Here is a 25,416-nt window from a genome sequence, read left to right on the forward strand (position 1 = left end):
ATAAAGCATGCCGGTTTTAAATAATAAAACGGCATTTAATTATAACGCGTGCAACTTCCAAAAGCGCTATACCTTTTTTTTATCCATTTTTCCTTTCCATCTTAACCTTAGCCCTTACTTATTATTTAATGGATAAAAGCATTTCCATAAAAAAAATAGCCTTAAATTATTACGGTTTTAATGCCACCTTTTTAACTTCCTTCGTTATTATTACCATTTTCCTTTTTCTTTAAGGTCGGGCTACGAAGGGCAGGATTACCTTAACGGGGAACCTTTTTATTCCTTTCTTTAGCCTTATCCTTTTGCTTGCTGCCCGGTTTCGGGTAAAATTCGAAAAAATGGCTTACCATTTTTTTAAACTTTTTAATTTTAAAGCAAAAGCTATTTAAAAGCTTTTTTTAGAATAAAGCAATTGCAATGCGCAGTTAAGGCAAAAAAGGGAAAAGGTTGCAACGGTAATTGCTTTAAGCATATTAAATACACCGTAAAATACAACCATCCCAAAAGGAGCGCGCTATAAATTTATTGCTACAAAAGCCCCGGAACTTTATTAAAAAGCTTTTAATATACCCATCGCATGGAATCGCGCGGGGAATAATACTATCGGGAAAGCCAATTAAAACGTTCCCGTTAAAAAAAGGTTAACGGTTTCGCTAAAAAGGAAAGCCAAATAGCATTTTTTTTAAGGATTAAAACGGAAAAAAAAGGGGTGGTTAGCATAAAACCCGCGAAAACGGTTAAAAACGAATTAATTTAATTATTTACCTTCGTTTTTTTACCCGCTTTACGCTTCCGGGTATCGGGGGAAACAACAAACTTATTGTTATTATCGTTATTTTTTTAAACAAACTAATTAACAAACTTATCGAAATTAAAATCGACCTTAATCGTTTAACGAACAAACCAATTGGGCCCGAAGCTTTTATTTGGTCCAGCCGGAATTTAAAAAGCACCGGTTGGGTTGGGTTGGAAATTAAAACAAAAGGTGCAAAAAGTAATAGGAATAACCGAAGGTTCGAAAACGGTTACGGCAATGTTAATCGGGGTCCAAATTAAAAAACGGCGCAAAGCTTCCATCCGTTTAGCGTAACAAACCCGATTAGCTTTAACCCGCTTAGCGCTTTCGGCAAACGCACGCGCTTTTATCGCTTTAATCGTTTGGGCGTTATTTTAAACCTTTTTACGGGCAATTTGTTGTTCCCGCGCGTTTTTTATATCCCGTTGCTTATCCTTTTCCGCGGGGAATTTACTTTTCCTTTGCTTATCCTTTTCGGTTTGTTAAATTTTTTTTTTTTTTAAATAATGCTTTTTCCGTTTGCTTAGCTTTAATTATTAAAATAGCCATAACCGTTTGCAAATTCGCATTATACGCGCACAAAACGAAATTAACTAAAAAGCAATAAATTGGTGGGAAAGCAAAAAGCCATAATTTATTTTTTTTAAGCTTAAGCCCGGTTAAATTCTTTGCGCTTAACGCGCTTTTAAACGGTTGCACGCGTTGCTTTGTTACCGGTAATACCCATTTTCCAGCCAATTTATTAACACCGCACAACGTTTCCAAAACATTACGCCGCCGCGCAAAGCACTTACAATTGCTTGCTTTTGCTTTTGCAAAAAATTTTATATTAGCAAAGGTTTAAACGATAAAAACGAAAGCGTAAAAATTTACGGATTGGTAAAAAAATGGTAATAAAAAGGAAAAAAAAAAGGCCGGAACGAAATAAAAAAAAAAAGTTTTAATTGTTACGCCCACCTCTTCCCGGTAATGGCTAAAATACTTACCTCGTTACCTTTTGTAATTAAAGCACTTGCTTCGTTGCTTTTGGCAGTAAAAAGCGCTTGCTTTGTTACTTTTCGAAGTTAATGCGCTTTTACGGTTACCTTTTAAAAGCGGAAAACGCTTGCTTCGTTACTTTTCGAAACTAATGCATTTTTATAATTAACCTTTAAAAGCGCGGTAAGCTTTTAAATCCCACGCTATTAATATAGCAACCAATTTCTTTTTGTTTTATTTACAAACAACCCAAAAGGCTCGCCTAAAGGGTATGTTACAAAATAAATAGTATATATTGTTATAAGGAAGCTTTAAGCATAAATATTAAATGCTTAAGGCATTGGAAAAGCGGTTCCTTTGCCTGGAAGCGTATAACGCTTCCAGGCGTTAAAAAGGAAGTTTAGTAAGCAAGGAGGACAGGGAATTACGTGTATATAAAGGGCAGAGGCCTTTACGGGACCCTGCACTTCAAATCCTTTCCTTTTTAAAGCATATCAACCGGAATAACCTTACACCGTGCTTATCCCTTCTACCTGCAACAGCTTCGTTTAAAGCTTAAATGGGCTTATTTCCCACTTTTTGCGTACCTTTATATACTTTAGGTTGTTGGGGTTGCTAAAAGGTTTATACAAGCTTTTTACGTTTTTATTGTACCGTATTGGTATGTATGGAAATTTATATTTTGTTTGCCATGCTTTGGCTTTTTACATAATATGGATTTAGCATTTTAATTTTTTGCATTTTTGCTATTCCAAAATTTTAGCAATGCAAAGCATGGGCTATTAAAAGTTAAATCGGAATATTGCTAATTTTCCGTACCTTTTGGTAATAAACCATTTGGGTAATTGCTATACCAGCTTTAATTTAATAATAAGCTTGTTGGTTTATTGGCAAAAGAAAAAATCGTTTTAAAGCTTTTAAATTAAATGCACCGCATAATTTGTAGCAAAACATTCCTTTTAAAATAACCATACGTGCTTTTAATGGCTAAGCATAAAATTGTTATGGTTTTTTTTTAATGCTATTGCGCAGCTTTTTAGCCCATTTTTAATTGTAAGCTTGCAACCGGGTGTACTTTCGGTACGTAATTAAGTAATTGCTTTTAAACCAGTTAATAAAGCGCCCGAAATCGTTTTTGGTTGGTATAGCTTCGTAAAAGGTGCCGTTTTCGTTTAGCAAATTAATGTTTCCAAAGCACCGTTAAACTTTAACTTTATTTTAAGCTTTTTTGCCTTTTTAAAATTGTTCGATTACAGCTTTTGGGCGTACCGGGTGCAACCTTTTTTTTTGCTTTCGCATAGCAAGCCCGTTTTAGCAAAACGTTTTGTAGCTAATTTAATTTAGCATTATTGCGCATGCATATACCGCACCGTTGGTTTTAATTACAACAAGTTAATTGTAATTCAATTCGTCCTTTTTTGGCTAACGCTTAACCTGCGTCCAAAAATTTTGCAAATTAACGCTTTGGTTGCGTTTTAATTTGTACTTTCGTTAGTACCGTTTTTAATACGCCGCCCGTGTGTATTTTTGCAAAACGCGGGCGTTTTTGGCGTACCGGCGGAAGCTATTTAAATTTTTTTCGTTGCTTTTTTTTTTCGAATTTGCTGCTTTCAAACGTTATTTGTCCGTAAAAACTTTTGCTTGTTACTTAGGCTTTAATTAGCTTGGGGATAACGAAGTCCGGGTTTTAAAGGATTTTTACAATATCTTTTATGGTTGGTTTATTTCCTTTTTCGCTGCTTTTTGGCTCGAAGTTAAGGATTAAACTGGATTTAACCCAAAGCTTTGGGCTGTGCTTTTATTAAGCTATTTCGTTTTTAAAGTTTCGTTTTTTAACAAAAGCATTCGAAATTCTTTTTTGTTCGGCAGCGCGCAAAAGTTGCTTCCAAGGTGTTTTATTTCGTAACTTGGGGTTTTTCCGGAAATTCCTATCGATTTAGGCTTGGTCGTTTTCTGTATTTAATTCCGTTAACCCGTAAGGTTTGGGTGCTTTCCCTTTGTTGGTTATAGCCAAACGCTTTCGAAAGTAATATTTTATAACGTTTTTATCGAATTAATGTATAACGCAATGGTTGTTAATGCATGCAATCCAAGAAAACGCAAAGCCGGAATAACCATTATTTTCCGGTCCTATCGCTACTTTTTTAATTGCTGCCGCCATTTTCGTTTTCCCATTCCAAAACATTTTTTTTTATTTTTTCCTTTAAAGGCAATTTTTTTTAATATGCTTAAATTATTTACATTAAAAGCATTTGCTATTTTTGGGGTTTTGGAATTTGCGCTTCCTTTGCTTTTAATGCGTAGCGCTAGCGCTAAAATCCATAAAGCTAAAGTAACAACCATAAGCTATGGATTTGTTGCGGTCGAACCGTTATTGCGGTCGGTTGCTTTATATTACAAATTTGGTTTTTTGGCTTTTTTTTTCCAAACGGCGCTTATACAATTTATCGCTAATTTTAATTACGATAACAACGTATTTGGCAAAGGATTCGGGTTAGTTAATTTTTAAAATTTCGTTTTTTACGTTATTTCGAAGCCCATTATACAAATGGGCCATTTTAATTTGGTTGGTTTAATTAAACTTGTTAGTAAAGCGTTAAAAATCGAAAACGTATTTTAACGCTGCGCTTTTTTATTAAAATTGGAATATTTTTTTTTAGCAATTTGTTGCTTATTAATTTGGCCAAATACGTTAATAATCTTTTTTTCGAACCGGGCAAAATTGGTAAAAATAATTTTGGTTTTTTTTTTGCTTTTGTTATAGCTTTTAAAAAAGTTTGCCCATACGAGTTCGAACCATTTTTTAATTTTGCTTTTAAAGCAAATAGCTGCGTAAGCAACCTTTTACTATTCCGTATTAAATTGGTTATAATAAAAGGCAAAAAAGCTTTAGCATTTTGTTAAAAAGGCTTTAAAAGCCCCGTCCTTTCCATTATAACGATTAAGCGTAAGGAATTTGTACGCTTTGGTAATTACACGAAAGGTATTAATTTAAATTTGTAATTGGGTTACGGTTTGGGACATTGCAAACAACGTTCGGGCTGTTTGGTTTCCTTCGTTTAGGTTATATATAACCTTTCCGTAGGTAAAGGTGTTGGGCACTTCCTTTTCGTCGTTATTGGGAACGGGAATTTGGGCTGCTTGGGCCGCTATCGCTATTGCTCGGTACCGGTTCGGGTGCTAAACAAGATTAATTAAAATGTTACAATTAAGCCTTTGCTTTTAAAGTAAAGCACCAAAGGAATATCGAATAGTAGCACGTAATTTAACAAATTAAAGGGATTTACAAAGTAATTTGGGTGCGGTTTAAATGCTTGCTTTAAAGGTTATTTAAAAATTAATTAAAGTTTAACTAATGCTAAAGCTTTAGTTAAAAATTACTTAGGACAGTAAAAAACCCTTCCTTTTTATAACCCGTCCTTTATGCTATTTCCTTCTTTCCCAGGGTGGTAATTTGTAATTTTGTTAACAAATTACAGGTTACCTAAGTAATTTGTAACCCCATTAACAAATTACGGGCGGCTTACCTAAGCTTCCTTGTGGTGAGGGGTAAGCGCTTGCTTGCCCCTCGCCTCTCTGGCCTCCCGTCCCGGCCGGGTAGTTGTTGGTCGTAACAAAAGGACGGAATATAATTAAAAGCAAGCTTGCTTTTTAATTAATATCGGGTTCCTGAAATTTAAAGTGCAACAAATTACTACGGTATACACTTTGGTATTATGGAAAAGGCTTTGTTATTGCACGAAAAGGAAGTTATTTGGATAAGGCGCTTTTAGCGCTTTGTTGTGGTTTTGTAAGCGTAGCGTTAGCGCGCTGGGAGTGCGGCTTTAAGTTTTTCCCTGGGTGTTTTAACGCGTACCGTAACATGTTACGTAGCCTTTTTTAGCACCAGTTGCCTTCGTACCCTTCCTTTGCTTTAAGTGGTGGTTGTTAATCGTAACCGCTTTTTTTTAATGCCCGAATTATCGATGCGGTGCTAAAAAAGATAATTAAAAATTTGGTTACTAAAATATACATTTTTCCCGTAAAATCGCCCGTAATTATTTTTTGTTAATAACGCTTTATTTACGAAAAATTAAAGCGTTTTATATATTTAAAAAAGTTAAATATAAACGTAAAGCTTTACATTTTGGGAACGTTTTTAATTTTGATTTGGGTAAAAACTTTCGCTAAAGCCGCCGCCGCCGCCGCCGCCGACGACAACGACGACGTAAAGGTTGTTTTTGGGAACAACGCCGACTTTTTAACTTTTTTAAAGCGGCTAAACGGCTTGCCCATTGAGTTGTTAATTGATACGGGCGGAAGCTGCAACCTAGTTAAGCTGGAATGGTTTTAAAAGCATAAGATACGATGGACTTGCTTCGCTTCCAATCCTTGCTAATGGCCGACGGCTCCGAACGCAAAAAGTGCCCGTATATCGACGTTAAGTGGAATCTTAACGGCAAGAACAAGCTATGGGTCGACGTTAAGTTCGTTATCGTTAAGGGGTACGAGCACGACGCCTTAATTGGGCTCTCGTTCTTTAAAAAAAACCGAAACCATCCACAATAGCGCCAGCTGCTTGGTTTTTTCCGAGTTTAAGGGAGTGCACGCCAAGAAGGGGGCTATTCCGCTGTATAACTTTGGCAAATCCTCGGCCGGTAAGTAAAGCAGCAGTAATGCATAAGTACAGCACGGGTTAGCAGCAACCTTTTCTTCGTTTTCCTTACCACGCCTTCAATACGTGTCCCCCCCCGCCCCCACCGGCCGAGTTAACGAACGGTTGTCCCCTCGCAGCACAACTCATTATTTGCCGCGCCCCGGCGGCCAGGAAAAAGCGCTTTCGGGCAGCACCTTGCCGGCGAGGATGTGGCCGACGTCGGTGCTCGAAATGTCGGTCGCCGGGTGGCGGATCCGGCCGAACAGCTCGGCCAGGAAGGAAAGGGCAGCGGGACCGAAGAAGCCGCCGCCGCCCGCCGCCGCCGCCGCCGCCCCCCCCTTGCGGCTGCCGTGCGGGACGCCCAAGAACTCGCACGCGTAAACGTAGTCCTCGTGGGAGCGCAGGTAAAGCTGGCCGGCGAAGAGCAGCAGGGCGATAACCAGCTCGCGGGGCACTTGCCATTTAAGCGGCGGGGGTGACGGTAGTGACGGTATGACGTACAGCTGCAGGTTTTCGGCGGAGCGGGTATGCAGGCTGGTGCGCGGCGCGAAGAGGTGCAGCCGCGCGGCCGTGCGGCCCGCCTCAAAGGCCGGCATTAGCGCGTTGGCCTCCCAGGGGCTCAGCAAGACGACCGTGACCGCCTCCGGGGAAGAAGCACCGCGTGGCGAATTCCCTTCCTTACCAACACCGCCGCCGCCGCCGTTGCCGGAAGAAGCGGCGGGTGCGGTGGCAATCCACTGTACCGAGCGCTGGTAAGCGTCCAGTGGTGAGCCGGCCTCGGACAGTGTCACGGTGCGTCCGAAGTCCGCCGTGGCGAGGAGGATGAGGTCGGGTGGGAAACGCAGGCCGCCGAGGAAGCCGGCCGCGCTGGTCCCGGCCAAGGTGCGGAAAGCCGGCTTAAAGGCTCTCGAGCCTTTCGGGATCACGCCCGTCATGACAAACGCCTCGACGTCTGCGTGGAGCCGCGGCACGACGGCCTTTGCCGTCGCCGGCTTCTCCTCGACGCGCTCTTCCTCGCGTTCCACCAACAGCTCGCGTTCCTGCTCTTGTCCGAGCGGCCGCGAGCCGCGCTCTCTTTGGTCGACCACCCCGAATTCTTCACATCGAGCTTGGATCGCGTCGGTGGTATCCGCCGTTAGAGGCGAGGAGGAGGGAGTTTGGCTCGAGGAGGATGCACTGCCACCCCCGGGGCGATATTGGTCGCTTAGCTTCGTGACCTCGGTTTCGAGGAACTCCATACAGGCGTCGCGACCGAGTCCGTAGCGGTTCCCCTTGTCCGCCTGCTGCCAGAGCCGCCGCTGGCGCTGGTGCCGCCTCCCCTGGGCCGCCCACGTCGGCACCGCCAGGCGCGTTTCGCGCCACGTTTCGCTAATGGACCAGGCCAGCACGTCGGCGACCTCGATGTCGCCGTTTGCTGGTATCTCGCGCAGCGTCCGGATCCCGTGCCGGACCTCGGCCGGTGCGAAAAAGACAACCGACTGGCCGCGGCCGAGCTCCCGCATCCGCATGCACGCTGCAGTCGGTTATCGCTCTTGTTAGCACGGTGGACTTGCTCCGTTCTGGTCGTTATTTGTGAGGGGGGTTACCTTGCACGAGCTTGTCCTTGGTCAGCGCCGGCCCCAGCGTCACGGCGGCGCGGTAGTCGTCGGGCAGGGCGAGGTCGGTGCCGCGCGCATGCGCCTCGTCGAGGAAGACGAGACAGGGTGCCATGTTCATGGCGTACGACGATGTCAGGAACGGCTCGGTCGCGCCGCCCCTCGCCACGACGCGCAAGTCGCCGTGGCTGTCGAAGAAGACGGCCGCGTCGGCCGTCTTGTCCCGCGCCAGCCAGCCCCGCGCGATCTCGGCGTTGTCCAGCTCTATGATCTGCGCGCCGGCGTCGATGATGACGCGGACCGGCGGCTGGGACGCGGCGATGATGCAGTTGACGAGCCCCATGGCCCTAGCCCGGGACGACGGGTCGGGGCCGGCAGCGACGTCATCCGGAGAGAAGAAGAAGGCCGTGTCCGCGTCCGTGTCCGTGTCCGTGTCTGACGATGGTGCGAGGTCCCGCACCTTGTTCTCGGGCCGCAGCAGCCGGCCGAGCACAAGAGCGTCGGTGTGTCTCTGTGTTTTCAAGTCGAGGGTCTTGATGCCCAGCGGCAGGAGATACCCGGCGTCGTGGGTACCGCTGAAGCCGGTGGTGGTGGCCAGGGCAGCGCCGCCACCCGGCAGTCGTTGGGCTCCCCCGGCCACGAGTGACCAGGCCGACCCGGAGAGCTTCTGGGAAAAGTCGTGCATCTCGCGAGTGAAGAGCACGTTGCCGAGGTAGTAATCGATGGCCGGCTTGAGGTGGCGCAGGTGGGGAAATGCTGCGGCGGCGCAGCGCCCGCGGTCCCCCAGGTCGAGGGCGCTTAGCCGGTGGAACTCGTGGGGGATGTTGTCGGGCGCGGCCCGCACCCAGCTCAGGTATTCCTGTTCTCCCTGGCCCGAGGCGAAGAGCCGCTCGATCGAGCAGAACAGGTCGTCGTCGCTCAGACCGCCGTAATAGTAGCTCAGGCATGTTAGGGCGATAAGCACGTCTGGATGGCTAAACTCGGACCTCGGGGCTGGAAGATCTTTGGCGCGGAAGGGCACGGCCAGCCCCGTGGGTGGTTCCCGTGTGTCGGTGCGCCCGTAGTTGACCCGCCACCGCTGCCGCAGCGAAAAGGACAAGACGCCGTGGGCGATCAGGCCCCGGAGGAGGAGGAGCCGCCCCCGCATGTCGTCGGTGGCGAATATTGTTTCTACCGCGGCGACGTCCTCCGCGTCCGGCTTGTACTGCGTCATGTATCGCTGGATCGCCTCCATCTTCTGCCGCGGCTTGTCTGCGGCATACGGGAACTCGGGGAGAGCCCCGAGGGCGCAGATGCGCTCTCCCAGTTCGCGGGTCAACATGTCCGCACCGCGCTCGTTGAGGATCCTGACGGTGGGGAAACTCCCCGCGCCCGCCCCGGGCACCAGCTCGATCTCGTCCGGGTGCTTAGCCACCGTGTCACAGGCTATGTCGGCGACGAGCCCGAGCACGCTCTGGATAAGCTGCCACCGCAGGGGGCTAAGGTCCGGTGGGCTGGGTAAGCCCATGGTGTAGACGAGCTCCGAACGAGTGCCGAGGATCTCGTCGCTCTCGTCGATGACGTCCCTCGCCTTGCTGTCGAGGAAACGCTGCAGACCAACCGAGGCCTCGGCCTGGTCCACGGCGCTAGCGGCTGCATCCATCTCCGTCACGACGGAGTCCACGATGGATCCTAGTCCTTCCAAGAACTCGTCCATCCTATCTACTATCCACTCTCCCCAGTCTGCTGCCGTGTCTGCCCGCCTCGGTAGCATGGAAACCAGGGTACGCTTGGCTAGAGCACCCAGCATCGGTAGCTTCATGGCCAGGGTATGCTTGGCTCGGACCCTGTCGCGGACGCGTAACATGGCCTCAATGCACGACAGCCTCAGCGACAGCATGTTCTCGTGCTGGGCCAGCACGACGCCGCCGCTCGACACGCACCCGAGGTATTCGGCATGCAGGCGCTTCAGGAAGCCGGTGCCGGCGCCGCCCCTCGCCAGGGGCATTTGGTGGACGTGACGCCCCAGCAGGCCCCCCAGCGCGCGGCTGAGCGTGTGCATCATCTGCTTGCGCTGCGGCCGGGCCACGACGACACGCGCGAGACGGGACCCGTCGTCGGCGATGGCGGCCGCCACCATGGGCATGATGACTGACGACTTGCCCTCGCCCATGTTGAGCTGCATGACGCAGCTGCGCCCGTCTGGCGGCTCGATCATGGCCCGGGCGATGTGTGCCTGGACCGGCCGGATAAGCAGGTCCCTTTCCACCTCGAGCAGCAGCCAGTCCGGGAAAGCAAAGGGGTCCCACCCCTCGTGGCCGACGTTGCCGAGCTCCCTGGCCAGCCGCTTCCCGTCGTTCCCGGCCGCCGCCCTCACCAGTCGTCCGGCCCGCTGCAGCGACGTCAGCGAGACGGCGTAGTCGACAAGACAGCGCCGCCACGCTTCCGGCAGCCCGGCTCGGTGCCGTCTCGACAGGCGCTCGAGGAGCATCATGGGCGTGATGACTGGCAGCCTCGCCACCTGTGATGGGTACTGGCTGTGGTAGTGGTTACCAGCACCGCCGCCGACAAGTGCACTGCATATCGCTGCGAACCTGGCGGCGACCTCGATCCGGCACGCTTCCCTGTGCCTCAGCAGTAGTTCGCGCGCCATCTCGTCTATTGCCCCCAGACCCGCCGACGTCTCGCCCCCGGGCCGTTCCCGGAGGGCGGCGACGCTCTGCTCGAGCATGTCGACGTAGCCGCGCTCGTACTTGTGCGAGGACATGTCCCTGAGCTCGCTACAGAGGCGTCCTAGCGCTTTGTGTTCCTCGTTGTGCGTGTCCCGCTCGTTGTTGCTGCGTTCACCGCACCGTGCCAACAACACGTCGAGGTGCCGCTGCGGCCCGTCGGTGTTGGGGTGCTGCTGTATCGGTTGCGGCGGTTCCTGCGTGGTAAACATGTCCTCGATGCTCGCCAAGCCGATCCGCTTCCTGGCTAGTTCCGGCGCCGGTGCCGGTGCCACGCCGTCGGTACTTGCTACCGTTGGCCATTCACTGAGGCAGATGGTCATTCCGGCAAGGCATCCGCTCACGGCCTTCCCACGATTATCGTCCTCCCCGGATAGTAGAGCATTTATTAGCCTCTCCAAGCATCGGGCAACAGCACCGGCTCCACGCGTCCCTGGGTCCGACGGCGACCCGGCTGTTGCTGCTGTCGAAACGCTGCCGTCGTTGCTGCCGCCCATGATGACTTGAATGATGGCGCAGGTATCGAGCTCCCAGTCGTAACGGTCACGCTTGGGGTAGCGCTGTTTGCGATTCGAGAGCTCGGGGTAGCGGCATGACTCGTATATGATGTCATCCACCGCTGCTGCTGCTGAGTGATGTTGGTGGTTGTCGTACTGGGATACGACGTAAGCCGACATCCGTGCGGCCCTGCGTCGCGCCGCGCTCTCGATCATGTCAGACTCGGGACGCATGCCGGCGAGACCGGACACGAGGCGGGAAAACGCGTCGCTCTGTGCTGTTCGAGGTGCGGATGCGGACCATCGGATCGACAGCCCACATTCCTCAAACCTGGGGCTGATGCTATAGATGCGACGCAAGAGAACAAAGTACGCATCTGGCAGGTCGCGGATAACATCACGGAGCTTTTTATCGCCGTCAGACAAAGGCTGGCCGTCTCCGTCCCGTGGGGACGGCGGTTCTCGGATGCCTAGGAGGGACCGGACCTTCATGTGGGCTATGGCCCCGGCGTAAGTTGTCTCTAGGCCGTGTAGGAAGTCGATGCTGCGGGGCGGTAGGTCGCGGAGAAGTGATCGAACGGCGGCTGAGCCTAAAATGCGGAGCGCCTCGTCCGTGCCCGTGCGGCCCGTCAGCCGGTCTGGGAGACAGTGCGTGGTCATGGCATGCAGCTGGCAGAGGAGCAGCTTGCTGCTCAGGGTGCCGTCGTCCCGTAGACAGCCAAGGACGGTATCTACGCTAAAGGCGTGGTATTGGGCACGGCCAGCAACAGTGGGGAGTCCCCGGTACTCGGCACGGCCAGTGGTAACATCGATTTTCGTCGACTGCGCGCGCCCATGTGCGCCGGCTGTGAAGGAGACGGAGCCGAGGGGAATGAGAACCAGCCGATCTCCCGGTTCCTCCTCGGTGCGCCGGAGCACGAGCTTGGTCTCCAGCCCCGACAGTGTCCCGATGTGCTGCGAGGCGTCGATGGCGTAGCCCTTGTACTGCACCGACGTAACCGCACAACCGCCGGCCCCGAGACGGAAGGATAAGTGCAGCCGTGGCAGGGCAATATCAAGGGCCGCGCGATCGGGCTCCCAGGCCATCTCGATAAAGCAGGGTGGTTCCAGTGGCCACAAGATGCTGTACACAGCGTTGGCCGTCTCGCTCCGGACGTTGATGGCGAAGCGCGACTCCCCTGCTCGACTGAAACGGGGGCCATCCGAATATTTGGAAAGGTGCAGCACGTAACCTGCAAACGGGGCGGGACCGGTATCCCGCCGCGTTTGCCAGGTCCTGTCGAGCGGCCGGAACTCGATGTAGCGCTTGTCCGGCGCGAACCAGTGCGTATAGTCGGTGACGAGGTGGCGGGGGAAGTCATTGCGAAGGCTTTCGGCCGGGATCAGCTCGTACTGGATGCCGTCCTTCTCGGACCGCACCACGAGCGTCTGCTGCTGCTGGTCTCCTCCCCCCCGCACCATGGCAAAGTGCAGCTCGTGGTCGTGGTGTTTCGAGGTTGTCATGTACTGCATGCCCTGCTGCCACATGTGAGACGGCACCACAGTGAAGACGGCATGCCCGAGCAGGCGCCGGTACGTTGCGTTGTCGCAGAAGCTGGCCGGGAAGGTAGTAAACGGTAGGCCGCCCACCGAGAGGCTGCCCGTCAGGAGGTCGTACCGTAGTGACAGAGCATCCGGGCTGGCGACAAGAACATGCTCGTACGGAGCCGCCTCGGCAGCCCATACGGCTCGCCACGCGTATGACGGCCAGACCGCCTGCACGGCCTGGTCGAGACAGCTGCTGCCCTGGTCGACGATGTAGGCGCGCAGCTGATGTTCGACCTCGTACGACAGTCGGCGCGAGCGGTGGCGGAACACATCGAGGACAGCCCTGGTGGCGCCATCGTTGTTGGGTGCTGTCCCTTCTTGAGCGACCACGTGGGGAGCGTGCTCGGCGGCGCGAATCGACGCCTCGATGAGCACTGCTGCCGACCCGTCGTCGGAGAGGAGCTCCCGCATGTGCGCGGCGCCGACGTCAAAGGTGGCATGGCAGATGAGCGCCATCATACGGGCGCGCCAGCCCAGACTGCTGTGCCGCCGTGCCCCGTCGGCCGTGCCGCTTTCGCGTAGTTCGGTGTCAAAGTCCCGCGCCCACCCTATCGACTTGTCCCGAATCCAGCGCAGATAGCCCAGGCACTTGGCTTGTATGGCCCGGTCCCGCGACACCGATAGCAGTCGGGCCCCGAGACCGACGAGGATACATAGGGCCACTTCACATCCCTGTTTCGTCATGATGCGTCCCAGCGCCTCCTCGAGAGCCAAGTGAAGCGCCTTCGCAAACTGCCCCTCACCGAGGATAGCGTGCGTGCTGCGGAGGATGTGGTCATCATCATCCATGCGTTGTTCTTCTCCCCCCCTAGGACCCACTTCGTGTGCTGCCTGCATGACCAGGAAGAAGACTTCAGGCCGGTTCAGGTCGAGTGAAGGCATGAGGAGCTGCAGCAGGATGTTGTACCATTGAAGCCGTGGGCCGGCCCGTAGGCCTCCAAAGGCCCGGAACTCGTTTGGCGTCATGTTGTCCGGGCAGTGGGGCAGTGCCGCCAGCACGCTGTTCGCGGTATGAGCAGTGCCAAGAATCCATTCCCGTAGTATCTGCGGTGTGGCGTCGGGCGGGTAACCCTGCCGTCGGCGTAACACAGGGAGGAACGACGTCGGTAGGCGGCAGAAGCCATTTCTTGAACGGCACGTGTCGTAGAAGTAGTATTCGTCCGTGACAAGTCGGACACGACCAAGGCGTGGAGGAGGGGCCCTTGGCCCGCTGCAATAGAAGTAGTATTCGTCCGTGACAGAAGAAGCCCATTGCTTGCTGCAATCACGCGCGAGCTGAAAACGCAGCTGCCCACTGCGACGGTTCGGCGCAACGTCCTTGATGATGGGGTGGTCGTCGGGGCGGTAGAGCACCCACCGAGATTCCGGTTGCATGTTGGCCGAGGTACCGCAGAGCCCGGTAAGGATACTCAGCGTGATCTCTCTCCACGTCGTAATGACGGCCGGGGCGGCGGCCTCGAATACGATGGCCTTGGCCGCCGTGTCGTTCTTCGGGAGTGGCCAAAGGAGTCTCGGATGCCGCGTCATCTCGACTATTCTCAATTCGGTTATTCTCGTCTTGGCTTCGCAAACGATCTCTCGGCACAACTGTCGGTGCCGGGGGGATGAGTCGTAGTAGCGCGCGGCGAAGCAAGTTTTGGACCAGGAACCGTCGCCGGACCGGAGCTGCCAGGGAGGACCACGACCGCCTGCGCCGACTCTCCGCCGCTCAAGGTAATCCTCGACCCTGGCCAGCCGGGCCATCTGCTCTCTCTTGGGCAGCACCAGGTCATCCAAAAGGCCGGGCAGGAACCCGGTGTCGTAATCGCGCAGAAGAGGAACCAGGTTGGCCGTCGAATCGTCTATGGTTATCCACAGCTCCATGATGGCCAAGTGCATCACCGACAAGGCTTCGGGATTATCCCGATATGGTCCCGCAGCGGCTTCCCAGTAGACTTCGATAAGCCTCCCAAGCTTTTCGGCTGACCGAAGAATCTCGGCCGCCGCGGGCATAATAGGGTCGTGACCCCCCCGGCCCTGTATCGCACTGGTACCATATGCCGGTTAGCAGACTCGACTTATGTAGGCGAGTGGTCAAAAGATAGGAGGGAAAAAGGGGGGACGGAAGAATCTGGGTAGTCCAACTTTTCTGCAGAGTCCATAGGTACCACCTAGGTATTCTCTCTCTCTGCCGTATCAATGGATAGGCCGCCTTTCGCTTTGTCGTTGCAAAAAAAAAAAAAAAAAAATGGGGAGGGGATCGGATAGCCTGGGCAGCGTCCCAAGTGAATTTAGCTGAAGGGGAAAAGGGGTCTCTCTGATGATGTATGTGTCTTGACGCAGATCAAGGCTGGCTGTCCTCAGCAAGCGCTGGCACAACTGCCGTCGGCCGCCTCCAATTTTTGGGGTGGTGCGCCAAAAAAAAAAGGGCAAATTGGGGAACGAGGCGGGAGCCAGTAGGAAACCGCGGTTTACAGAGCCTTTCCTTCGGGCAGCAACTCTCTAGTGCATGCACACTGCTAGTGCATATCTTACCCAATCAGGATGTGGCCGATCACGGGGGGGCCACGTCCTATACCACGACTGGCTGAGGGCTTGGGAAAAGCAAGCCCGACGGGTCGTGGCCGAGCATCACTGCGAATCACAATATCACACTCCTGTGATTAGGAATCCAAGACACGTCGTCGTCCGAGGCTGCCACGGGGGGTACTTTGCCGCAAGGCGTTGAATTGGTTGGATGGGTTGCCAAGCCCAACAGGGGTATGGGGTTTGGGAACGGACTTGCCCCACAAGCCAACCCGTGGATTGGATGGACCCCACAGCCTAACTCGACATGGAGGCCGGGTTGGGTTGCACCTGCCTCACTCATGGACCAGAATCTGCGGGTTAATAGCGACAGTTGCACCCCGCCAGTGTCCCGGTTCCCTCGTTAGAGATGCGCCGCTTTCCACCCATCATTATCTGTCCAAGACCATAAATTCGATTCACGGTATGGCGAGCAACATTGATGCTCACAGTGATCAGTCGCCCGGGGGAGACGAGGGTGGAGTGGGTGAATCCTTGTATTACTTGATTCGCCACATCTTCCTTCCCCCGAAGCTGCCATACCCCGACGAGACCTGCAAGGCGAACGAACAGACGCTGGGAACGGTTCACCGCGAGGCAAACGAACAGGCGCTGGATGAGGCAACCAAACGGGCGCTGGAGGCGGCTCGCAAGGCAAACGAACGGGCGCTGGCGGCGGCTCGCGAGGCAAACGAACGGGCGCTGCTGGAGGCGGCTCGCGAGGCAAACGAACGGGCGCTGCTGGAGACGGTTTGCGATGCCTTGAAGCGTTTCAGGCGGTTCCTCTGCGCGGAGCAGACCCCAGCGGTGGATCGCTGCATCCGAATGCTGTCGTACATGATGGACGCACGAGACGCCTCGAGCGGGCGCTGGAGTGCCGACGTCTGCGGGGAGCAGATAGGCCGACTAGAAAATGACGGTAGGTACCTAATGAGGCCCCCCTCCCCCTACACAGCCGTGACGAGCGGCCAACACGCAGTGGTACTAACAAGGGGGGAACGTGTAGACTGCCTGGTGGTGCACATCCGACAGCAGAACGCCGGTCTTATCATCACACGGGCGAATGCCGAGATGCACTTCGAGTCGCTAGAGGTTCTCGCCACAGATACGGCAACAGATACGGCAATCGCCACAGATACGGCAACAGATACGGCAATCGCGGGCGCGGGGCGACTGCGGCGTCGCTTTCCTGACCGGGCCGTGGCTGTGGCCCGGAGCAGCATCATCGACCCGCCATTCCTCCAGCCGTTCTTACGCTCGGTTGCCGAGCTCGACCGCACCCAGGGCATGCCGAGACGCCCTGCACTGGCCAATGAAGTGCTCATGGCCGTGCTGCGTCGCATCGGTCGCGGTTTGGCGGACGAAGTTGTGTCTATATCCAAACATAGCAGAGAGGAATCACTCACCGAGGAGTGGCCCCCAGACCCCGCGGAACCGACGCTTAGACATGGTTATACCAAGTTCTCCTGGCGCAGATCACCGCTGTGGCTTCTGCTCAGGGTGGCCCTGCAGCTGACGCTCGACCGGGCGGCAAAACGGGAGGAGCAACGCGCCGGACGGCCTGCCGTGTCGCTGTACAAGGCCGCCATGGTTTTCACCATGGGCTGCGTCCTGGACAAGGCGGCGTCCGGGCACGTGCCCCACGACCTCCTCTTCTTTATGAAGTCCAAAATCAGCCAGCGCATCATGAAGCTGGCGTCTAGCGATGAGGGGGCGACCGCGGCGGCCTGGTACAGCTTCCCGTGCGAGGTGCTGCGCCGTGTCGACCCCATGCTCACCAAGACTTGGGACGCCATCCAGTCGGCCGAAGAGACGGCGCCGCCACTCCTGTCAGGTCTCGATTTCCGCCAGGATACGCTGTTGAGCCTCGAGGCGCTGAAACTACATCTGAAGTGGATCAGTCAGAGGAGACAGGCCGAAGCTCCTCATGACGCCAACCACTCTTTCCCTTTCCGCCGAGCCCAGTTGGAGGGGGCACCCCGGGATACTTTCAGCAGCAGCAGCACCGGCGACATGGTCTACTTTGAACTAGCTGATTTTGAGAAGTGGGCTAAAGTCCAGGCCAGGCCCAGGGAGGACAGCATCTCCGGCTGCGCGGCTACAGCCACGCCTGCTGCCACTTTCGAAGACGCGGATGCGGGGGGGGCCTGTTGTGCCGAGGGAAAACGGCCGGGCTTCGCAAGCAGTCCTCCAAGCCTCCCAGGCAGCCAAGCCGGAAAGGGCAGTGGTTGGCAGTGGCACGTCGACAACGTTTCGGCCCGGGTCCTCTGCGCCGGGAACGGCTTCTCGGAGATTTTCTCCCGGGCCGCCGGAGACCCTAGGGGGGGGGGCATCGTCTTCTCGGCTGTGTGGCGAGTGCAAGGCGCTCCGGGTCCTCGATGCCGACTTCAAGTGCTTCGTCAGGCCGGCCGCCAGGTCGGAGCACTGCGAGCTGTGCAAGATGCTCCACGCGGTGCTCTGGCCGCGGGGGACCCAGTCGACCCGGCCGGTCGGGCTGTACAGGAACGGAACAAATCTATGGGCCGACGAGCACGACCGACCCGTCGTGCACATGCGCGTTGCCCCTACGTCGGAGAATGACACCCCTATTACGTCGGAGAAGGATACCATCCAGGTTGGGCCACCAAAGTTCCTGATGAGGCCCAGCAAGGCGTACTTCGAGCTGCTGCGCAACTGGCTCCGACTCTGCGACGAGCGTCACCCATCGTGCGGCTCAAGCTGCCATGGCGGGTCGCAGCAGAGCCGCGACAGTCTGCCGACCAGAGTGATCGATGTGGGAGACGTTCGGAGCGGCGAGCAGCAGCAGCAGCAGCAGCAGCAGCAGCAGCCGACGCGCCTTCTGCGTCTCGTGAGAACCGAGGACCTGCCGGACCCAAGAATCCGGTACGTGGCCCTGTCCCATTGCTGGGGCAGGCCGACGGACGCGGAGCGAAGGCGGAACGGCACCTTCAAAGACAATGTCGAGGAGCGCCGCAGGGGGATAGACTACGACAAGCTCGGCAAGACGTTCCAGGACGCCGTCACCGTCACGCGCGCGTTGGGCCAGCGCTACCTCTGGGTCGACTCGCTGTGCATCGTGCAGGATGACGACGACGACTGGAAGCGCGAGTCGGGGCGAATGGAAACCGTCTTTTCGTCGGCGTACTGCGTCATCGCCGCCACTGCTGCCGGGGGGACAAGTGTCGGGTTTCTCAGGCGGCCGCCAACGACCCGGACGGTCCGGACGGTCGTGTTCCCCACGCCGTCGGGCCCCCCGCTGTATCTGTGCGAGAGCGTGGACGACTTTGGCCGCGACGTTGAAGATGCTGCCCTTAGCCACCGAGGTTGGGTTCTCCAGGAACGGGCTCTGGCGCGACGTACCATCCACTTCAGCGCTGGCCAGACGTACTTTGAGTGCGGCGGCGGCATCTACTGCGAGAGCATGGCACTGATGAAAAAGTAATTATTACCCAACACCTCTTTACCCCCCCAACCTCCAGCCAACTAACTGTTTCACTGTAGCCGAGAAGCCAGCGTCTTTGGAGACCCGCAGTTCCCAAAGCTCGCCATGGAGCAGGCCGACGACGACGCCAGCAACGCACGGCACCGCGTTTTCCAGGTGGTCTTCAAGACATACTCGCAGCTGGAGCTCAGTCGGCACACGGATCGGCCAGTCGCCATCGCCGGCGTGCAGCAACGCCTAGCCAAGGAGATGGGCACTCCCGTCGCATTTGGCATCTTTGCCAAGCCCGAGTACCTCCACCGCAGCCTCCTCTGGTGCAGGGCAGGCGATCTGCCGCTTCAATGGATCCACGACGTGTCCCCGCGAGTACCGTCGTCCCCGCGAGTACCGACCTGGTCTTGGATGGCATACATGGGGGCCATCGACTACCTAAAAACAGCGTCTGCCCAGATCGACTGGAACCCCGACACCTCCTTGTCTTTTAAGACCGGCATAAACACAAACACAGCAGAACTAACCGCGCCCGTCGTAGCATTCAAGGCCGAGACGCCACCGAGCCTGCTTCCACTCGTCATGGACAATGCGCGTCCGGCCAATGTGCAGGAGCTAAAGTGTATTGTGGTTGGCAAGGGGGGGGGGGCCTCTCTCGTCGGGCCATTCCGGGGACGACCAAGCAGTTTATTACGTCCTGCTCGTCTCACGGATGCAGACCACCGGCGAGCAAACCACCGGCGAACTTGCCCGGTACCAGAGATTCGGCGTCGGCACCGTCTACGGGGCCAATCTAGAGCTAAAATGCCCCCAAGGACGCGAGAGGGTTTGTATAGTTTAGTTTTTTTTTTTTTTTTTGTTTTTTTGGGATCGGTTTGGGAAAAATAAAAGGTAAAGTGGCGATTGCCGATGAGCACTGCTGCTGACCCGTCGTTGGAGAGGAGCTCCCGCATGTGCGCGGCGTCGACGTCAAAGGTGGCATGGCAGATGAGCGCCACCATACGGGCGCGCCAGCCCAAACTGCTGTGCCGCCGGGCCCGTGAGACCGTCGTGACATACTACGCACACCAAAGAATAAAAGCCACGGGGTGTCTCAAACCAAGACCCACACGTTCGACAAGCTGCCAAGACGCGGTGGACTGGGCGAAGAGGATCCCAATACGACCTGGGGTATGGCGCGTCTTGCAACGGCATATTACGACCAAAGGAGGTACGGCGGTGCCGAGGAGGTCCAAGCCGGAGCGCTAGCACTGCGGCGCGAGGTGCTAGGCGAAAGGCACCCGACGCCCTCGACGTGTCTGGCCGGCCGCTCCGAGCTTTTGGATCTGATCGCCAGCTCCACAACATCCCGCACCGGATGGATCGTCTCAAGCGGGAATTGGCGCGAGATCGAGAGCGGCTTTGCGCAAGCTGGACAGAAAGCCCCTCCCCGAAGGGTCGGCAAAGGATCGCGCGTCTTGTCCCTGTCTCTGGGCTTATTGGGTGGATTACTTGGCACTCAAAACGGTGCACAACAGGAGCTGTATCGGCGTCTCGCGTTGTCCTGTATTAATGTTCTTCCCGTTTTGGTTTAGGAGCCTGCCGCGCAGCTCGACCAAACCCCAAGCCACCTCGTCGTTGTGCGCCACGGCGGAACATAACCCCCATGATGGCCAGTGCCTTGGCGGCGCATTGTTGGCAGCCTGGCTGCGCCCCCCTTGCCCGCAACTCGGCAACTGTCACAGTTTCTTCGTCTGGGCCGCCCAGCTTGCTCAAACGCAAGCATACTGGGCACGCAGGAGACATTTCCCAAGCGGTAACGTGGGGGAGGGGCATGGCTAGTGTCTTTTGTATACAAGCGATGCTTTTGCGGAAGAAAGGGAAGAGCGGAAGTCCTGTGAGTAGAATCCACGGATCCAGAGCGTTCATCAGCCTCACTTGGCACAAAAAGGCCGAAAGGGGTACCTCTATTACATTCCAATCCTATCAACACTAACGTTTTCTGTAACCTAGTCTATTCCGTTATGGTCTATCCCGTTTTTATCCATCCCGCGTTTATCCATCCCGCCTGGCCTATCCCGTTCACCACTACTCGCAGTCCAACACGCCCCCAGCCGCCCCTATTTCCACTCGGTCACCTTTTGGTACACGCTGACCAGCTCGCGCTCCTGGGGGGAATCGGAAGGGATCCTCGGGGCCTTCTTGTCGAGGTCGAAGCAGCTCCCGGTCACGTTGGCCGAGCAGAGCGGCCAGAGGGTGTGCGAGTCCATGTCGCAGGCGAGCTGCTCGGGCACCGAGACGAAGTCCGGGCCGAAGCTGTACGGCGAGTTGCACAGGTCGGCGGCCGACTGGGCCGGGTCGTGGCTCACAATCAGCTCCGTGGCCATGGCCTCGGAGCGGACCCGGGCTGGGGGCACGGGCACGGACCCGCCGGCGGTCTGGTTGGCCTCGGGGCCTTCGTCGACGCTGCGGCGGCCCGGCAGCGAGCGAGCGCTTGTGCGCCACATGTAAAGCTGCTCGTCGGCCTTGTCGAGGAAGTGCAGGAGGCCCTTGTGGCCGCAGTACCAATTGGCCGGCTTGCCCTTGCCTGCACCGAAGTTGGGGGCAAAGGCCGGCATGTACAGGTGCAGGGCGACGGCGCCTTGGCCGTCGGTCTTGTCCTTGTCGAGCCAGGCGCACTTTGTTTTCTTGCCGGACTTGTTGTCGATGACGACATCCGAGTGGTACCAGTGGCGGCCGCACGTTTCGGCCCAGTCGCCGATCCAGGCGAACTTGTTGCCGTCGGGCCAGGTGTGGGTGGCGTAGGCCAGGCAGATGCCGTCGTTGTCTACCTGCTCGAGCATGATGTACTGTGGCTGCTGGTTGCTGGTCTGGAAGATTTCCAGGTCGACGAACTGGCCCCTGCCAACCTTTTCGTATCTGTCGTAGCAGGTGGTGCCGCCCCAGCCGTTGCTCGAGCAAAAGCGCTTATTGGGGTTGTAGCCGCCAATGTTTGCGTGATCCGAGTTGTACACAAGCACGCGGGGAACGTTGCCCTCGGCAGCCGCGTTCATGCCGACGCCCAGGCGCATGCTCGAGTTCTTCGGGGTCTTGGGGGCCGGTGGGAAGAAGGACAAGACGAAGCTGACAATGGTGACGACACCAGACACCGGCCCGAGGATATCGAACGACATTTTGGTGGTCCGGGGGCTCAGTTAAAACTTGAGGGTGAGGAATGATGGAATGGGGAATGATCAAGCCAAGGTCAAGTTCAAGGGTTTGCTGCAGTAACAAGTCCAGGACTAACAAGGCGATGGTGATGGGAAAACAAATCTGCTACTGTCGCTGTCGGTTTGGGCCCTCATATATGTTTTTGCTCCTGCCTCTTGGTGTCTTCTCAAGGAAGGTACGGCCACTTACGCTTGACCCCATCGCGACCCCATCGCCGGTATCATAGCCATCAGTGGTCTAAGCCAGCAACGGCTAGGCCGGGGCAACAATGCATGCATTTTCAGCTGGCTTGGCCGCGATGACCACCTTGGGACATGGCCAAATGGAGCCCAGGTGTCAGCCCGATTGAAGTGGCTTTCGAAGAGAAGCATTCAGGCTGCAATCAGTGCATCTGTTGTTCAGAATACTGCACGGAAGCACAGCCAGTTTTCTCCATCTCAGCTGCTGTGAGGGCATCGCCGCTGAAGGTTCGGCGAGCGGGCGGCTTACCTGCAGCGCGGCGCAAAAGGCGGAGCCCGAACAGCCCGAGGGCGGCAGGTCATGAGGCCCCATCAGATTCATCTCTACCACCAGAAAGAAACCGAGTGGAGCGGACTGACCCGCGGCGTCCGCAGCGCCCCAGAAAAGCACGCCGATAGGCCAATGGTCGCACGGCGGGCCAGTTGCACGGGTGGATTTTCAGCTGGCTTCTATTGCTTGGTGTGGCCTTAATCCTCACGTCAGCACCATATTCCCGGAGCGGGCCCGATGAGACGGCCATTGCCGGCCACAGCGACGACGTAAAGGGTGTGCGGATTGGCAAAAGCCACGATCAACAGCTGCTCGAGGTCGAAACTCAGGCAGCAGTCTTTGGGGAGAACCCTGCTGTTCAAAGAGGGAGTGGCTGTGACGATTTTTGGGAAACTCGCGCCTTCGTTTGGCGCCGTTCTTCGCGTTTTGCACAGCCTGAGTTCGACCATCAGGAAGGCGACGGAGAGTGAGAAAGAAAGAGTACGAACCCACTTGAATTCGGGAGCGACAGCGGGATTTACAGATCATATGCGATTGTGTGCTCTACCTAAATAAGAAACTATTTACACGAAAATCCCGCCCGGCCGTCGGACCAGCCCTCACTAGCCCGAGCTGCGCCGGAAAGGATGGGCCTCGGTGTTGAGGACAAAGTCGTCCAGGCTCACCAGGTCTGGGGACGAGAAGGTGAGGTAGAAGTACTTGAGCGTCTCGGCAAGCCAGAAGCTCTGCGGTTTGGCCAGTGGCACGCGTCAGTCAGCAGTCCTGTCTTGGGGTCAGAGAGCACCAGATCATGTCACTCACCTCCATGTAGTCCTCCTGCACCGGCACCCCGCCCAGCGTGACGTCAAGGTTCGCAGCGTTTGCGATGGGCGTGCGCGTCCCCTTGCTGACGGCCCTAAACATGTCCCAAGCGGCGTCGCGATACCACTCGTCGCCCGTGACGCGCCACAGCACAAAGACGCTCTCGATGGCCTCGGGCCGCAGGATGTAGCGCGGGTCCTTGGCCGTCGTGTACCCCTTGGGCAGGTTCGGCCGCCACTCGGGCCGCTTGGCCTTCTCGGCCTCCCAGTGCGCCTCGTCCCAGGGGCAGTCAGCGGCCCGGACCGAGTGGTCGCCCCGGCAAGGCGCCAGGTTCCACCGCTCCGGGCCCATGCCGCTGGCCATGGACCGGTACGCGTGCACGCAGCCGCGGGTCAGGCGCGCGCCCGTGGCCACGTCGGCGGGGGTGTCGTACAGGCGGCCCGCGAGCGCGAAGACGCCACCGACAAAACAGGCGAGGTGCTCCGTCTCCGGGTCCAGGACGGCGCGGCCGGCCGCCCCGTCGTAGTTTGCGTTGCCCGAGATGAGCACGTCGGCGCCGTCGGGCAGCATGGGGCGGAAGAAGAGGTGGTCCTCGGCCGCGCGCATGAAGCGGGTCGACAGCTCGTTGAACATGGCGTCGCGCCCGTCGGCCAGCACGGCCATCTTGACGAGGTACTCGTACAGCGAGTCGGCGCTGCCGCCGAGCGTGAAGGCGTCGCCGCCCGTCACGTCCTGCGTCTTCATCGACACCATGATGGGCCACAGGCCGGGGATGCGGGTGCGGTTCTGGCCGGCGTGGAAGACGCGCATGACGCGCATCGCCGCGTCCTTGTATTTGGCGTGACCCGTGAGCTGCGACAAGCGCGTCATTTCCAGCGCTAGCGTGCCGGGCGACGCCGACACGACGCTGTCCTCGACAAAAAGGCGCTCGCCCGTTTTGGCGCGCGGCAGGTCGATAAAGTCGACGGGCATACGATTTTCGGTATTAAAGGCGCCGTACAAAAAGTCGCCGAGCTCGACGGCCTTGGTTAGCAGCGCCTCGCGGCCGCTGAGGTCGTATGCGCCCATTAGGCCGCCCAGGTAACGAATATTAGTCTCGAACGTGTTGACCCTGTCCCCAGCCGACGTGCCAAAGTCGATGCCCGCCACGGCCTCGACGGCCTCGTCAAACTCGGCCCGCAGGCCCATGATCCACAGCGTGTCGAGCGAGTCGACGAGCGTGGCGGCCCAGCCCGAGAACTGGTCCTTGTAGCCGCCCGCGATGGGCAGCAGCGCATCCTTCATCCACGCGTGCTCGCGGTAGGCGCGCCAGCAGCGGACGAACTCGGCGCGCACGGCGTCGCGCCTGGACGCGCGCTCGAGCGCCGCCCGGGCCGTCTCGCGCCCGAAATGATGCTGGATGCGGTGCCTTTTGCTGCCCTGCGCGCTCTTGCCGGCGGCGTCGGCCGACGGCGCGGCGCCGTCTGCCGGCGGGAACTCGTGCTTGACGGCGGACCAGTCAAAGCTGCTCTTGACGGCGCGCACCGCGTCCCGCGAGCCCGGCGGGTTCATGAACCGCTGCAGCCTGAGGAAGTCGTCGGACGGCGGCGGCCTCCAGGCCAGCAGCGTGTAGACCATGGCGGCCGCCACCAGCAGGGCCACAAGGACGGTCCTGCGCCGAGGCCTGAGGCCGTATCCGGACATGATGCGGCTGCGTTTCGGCAGACGTGTCACGGGAAGGCAAGCGTATGCGGCTGTCGGCTGCAGCCGAGAAAAAAAAACAATATGGGATGGACGGGAGGGACCAGCCTACGTCGACAAGCCGATGGTGATCACGGGACAGGTTTTGGCTTGCTGGAGCTTCCCCGCCTGCCCCAAGTAGCAGCAGGGCGCACGAGACTCAACGACAGACACGCTAAAATAGAAAGGGAAAAAAAAAAGGGCTCATGTGGAAAAAGGGAGGCAGACATCAGATCGGGCAGCTGGATGCAACGGTTAAAGTTCAGCTCTCGCGCTGGCAGCAGCCCTGATGGCACGGCGGTGGACGAGTCGCGCTCCCTGAATGTGCCAGCGCGCCTCGAGGAGGCACTCGTTCCGTGTTGGTGCGGGGAATGCAGGATCGCTAAAATTGCCTTGTTTTTGGTTTCAGACACGCCCCCCCCC

At 56.1% G+C, this 25,416-nt stretch overlaps 6 protein-coding genes across 6 annotated transcripts; 2 read left to right on the plus strand and 4 right to left on the minus strand.

The window, feature by feature from the left end:
- Positions 1-169: 169 nt before the first annotated feature.
- Positions 170-4,117, minus strand: GGTG_09010 (hypothetical protein; the record flags this gene model as incomplete). The annotated part of the gene is made up of 14 exons (XM_009226853.1): positions 170-187; positions 348-381; positions 766-919; positions 1,251-1,266; positions 1,591-1,605; positions 1,783-1,850; positions 1,945-1,999; positions 2,362-2,474; positions 2,594-2,631; positions 2,850-2,873; positions 3,044-3,104; positions 3,330-3,338; positions 3,552-3,580; positions 3,915-4,117. The coding sequence occupies 14 exons, from the start codon at positions 4,115-4,117 to the stop codon at positions 170-172; spliced, it is 837 nt and encodes a 278-aa protein (XP_009225117.1).
- Positions 4,118-4,322: 205 nt separating this feature from the next.
- On the plus strand, positions 4,323-6,107 carry GGTG_09011 (hypothetical protein; the record flags this gene model as incomplete). Its single annotated transcript, XM_009226854.1, has 6 exons — positions 4,323-4,385; positions 4,539-4,606; positions 4,693-4,732; positions 4,838-4,855; positions 5,457-5,564; positions 5,853-6,107. The coding sequence occupies 6 exons, from the start codon at positions 4,323-4,325 to the stop codon at positions 6,105-6,107; spliced, it is 552 nt and encodes a 183-aa protein (XP_009225118.1).
- GGTG_09012 (hypothetical protein) lies at positions 5,903-14,995 on the minus strand. The gene is made up of 3 exons (XM_009226855.1): positions 14,922-14,995; positions 7,997-14,823; positions 5,903-7,923 (listed from the first exon to the last, which is right to left on the minus strand). Exons 1-3 carry the CDS (start codon positions 14,936-14,938, stop codon positions 6,557-6,559), a joined length of 8,211 nt encoding a protein of 2,736 aa, XP_009225119.1. The 5' UTR covers positions 14,939-14,995; the 3' UTR covers positions 5,903-6,556.
- Positions 14,996-15,655: 660 nt separating this feature from the next.
- Positions 15,656-19,817, plus strand: GGTG_09013 (hypothetical protein; the record flags this gene model as incomplete). The annotated part of the gene is made up of 6 exons (XM_009226856.1): positions 15,656-16,260; positions 16,348-17,603; positions 17,704-18,779; positions 18,843-19,404; positions 19,493-19,600; positions 19,716-19,817. The coding sequence occupies exons 1-6, from the start codon at positions 15,768-15,770 to the stop codon at positions 19,815-19,817; spliced, it is 3,597 nt and encodes a 1,198-aa protein (XP_009225120.1). The 5' UTR covers positions 15,656-15,767.
- An 888-nt stretch (positions 19,818-20,705) lies between these two features.
- Positions 20,706-22,418, minus strand: GGTG_09014 (hypothetical protein). The gene has a single exon (XM_009226857.1). The coding sequence runs from the start codon at positions 21,924-21,926 to the stop codon at positions 20,874-20,876; it is 1,053 nt and encodes a 350-aa protein (XP_009225121.1). The 5' UTR covers positions 21,927-22,418; the 3' UTR covers positions 20,706-20,873.
- Positions 22,419-22,971: 553 nt separating this feature from the next.
- On the minus strand, positions 22,972-25,397 carry GGTG_09015 (hypothetical protein). The gene is made up of 2 exons (XM_009226858.1): positions 23,275-25,397; positions 22,972-23,198 (listed from the first exon to the last, which is right to left on the minus strand). The coding sequence occupies exons 1-2, from the start codon at positions 24,955-24,957 to the stop codon at positions 23,076-23,078; spliced, it is 1,806 nt and encodes a 601-aa protein (XP_009225122.1). The 5' UTR covers positions 24,958-25,397; the 3' UTR covers positions 22,972-23,075.
- Between the last annotated feature and the right edge of the window lie 19 nt (positions 25,398-25,416).

This window comes from Gaeumannomyces tritici, assembly GCF_000145635.1.
Source record: "Gaeumannomyces tritici R3-111a-1 unplaced genomic scaffold supercont2.5, whole genome shotgun sequence".
NCBI lineage: Eukaryota > Fungi > Ascomycota > Sordariomycetes > Magnaporthales > Magnaporthaceae > Gaeumannomyces > Gaeumannomyces tritici.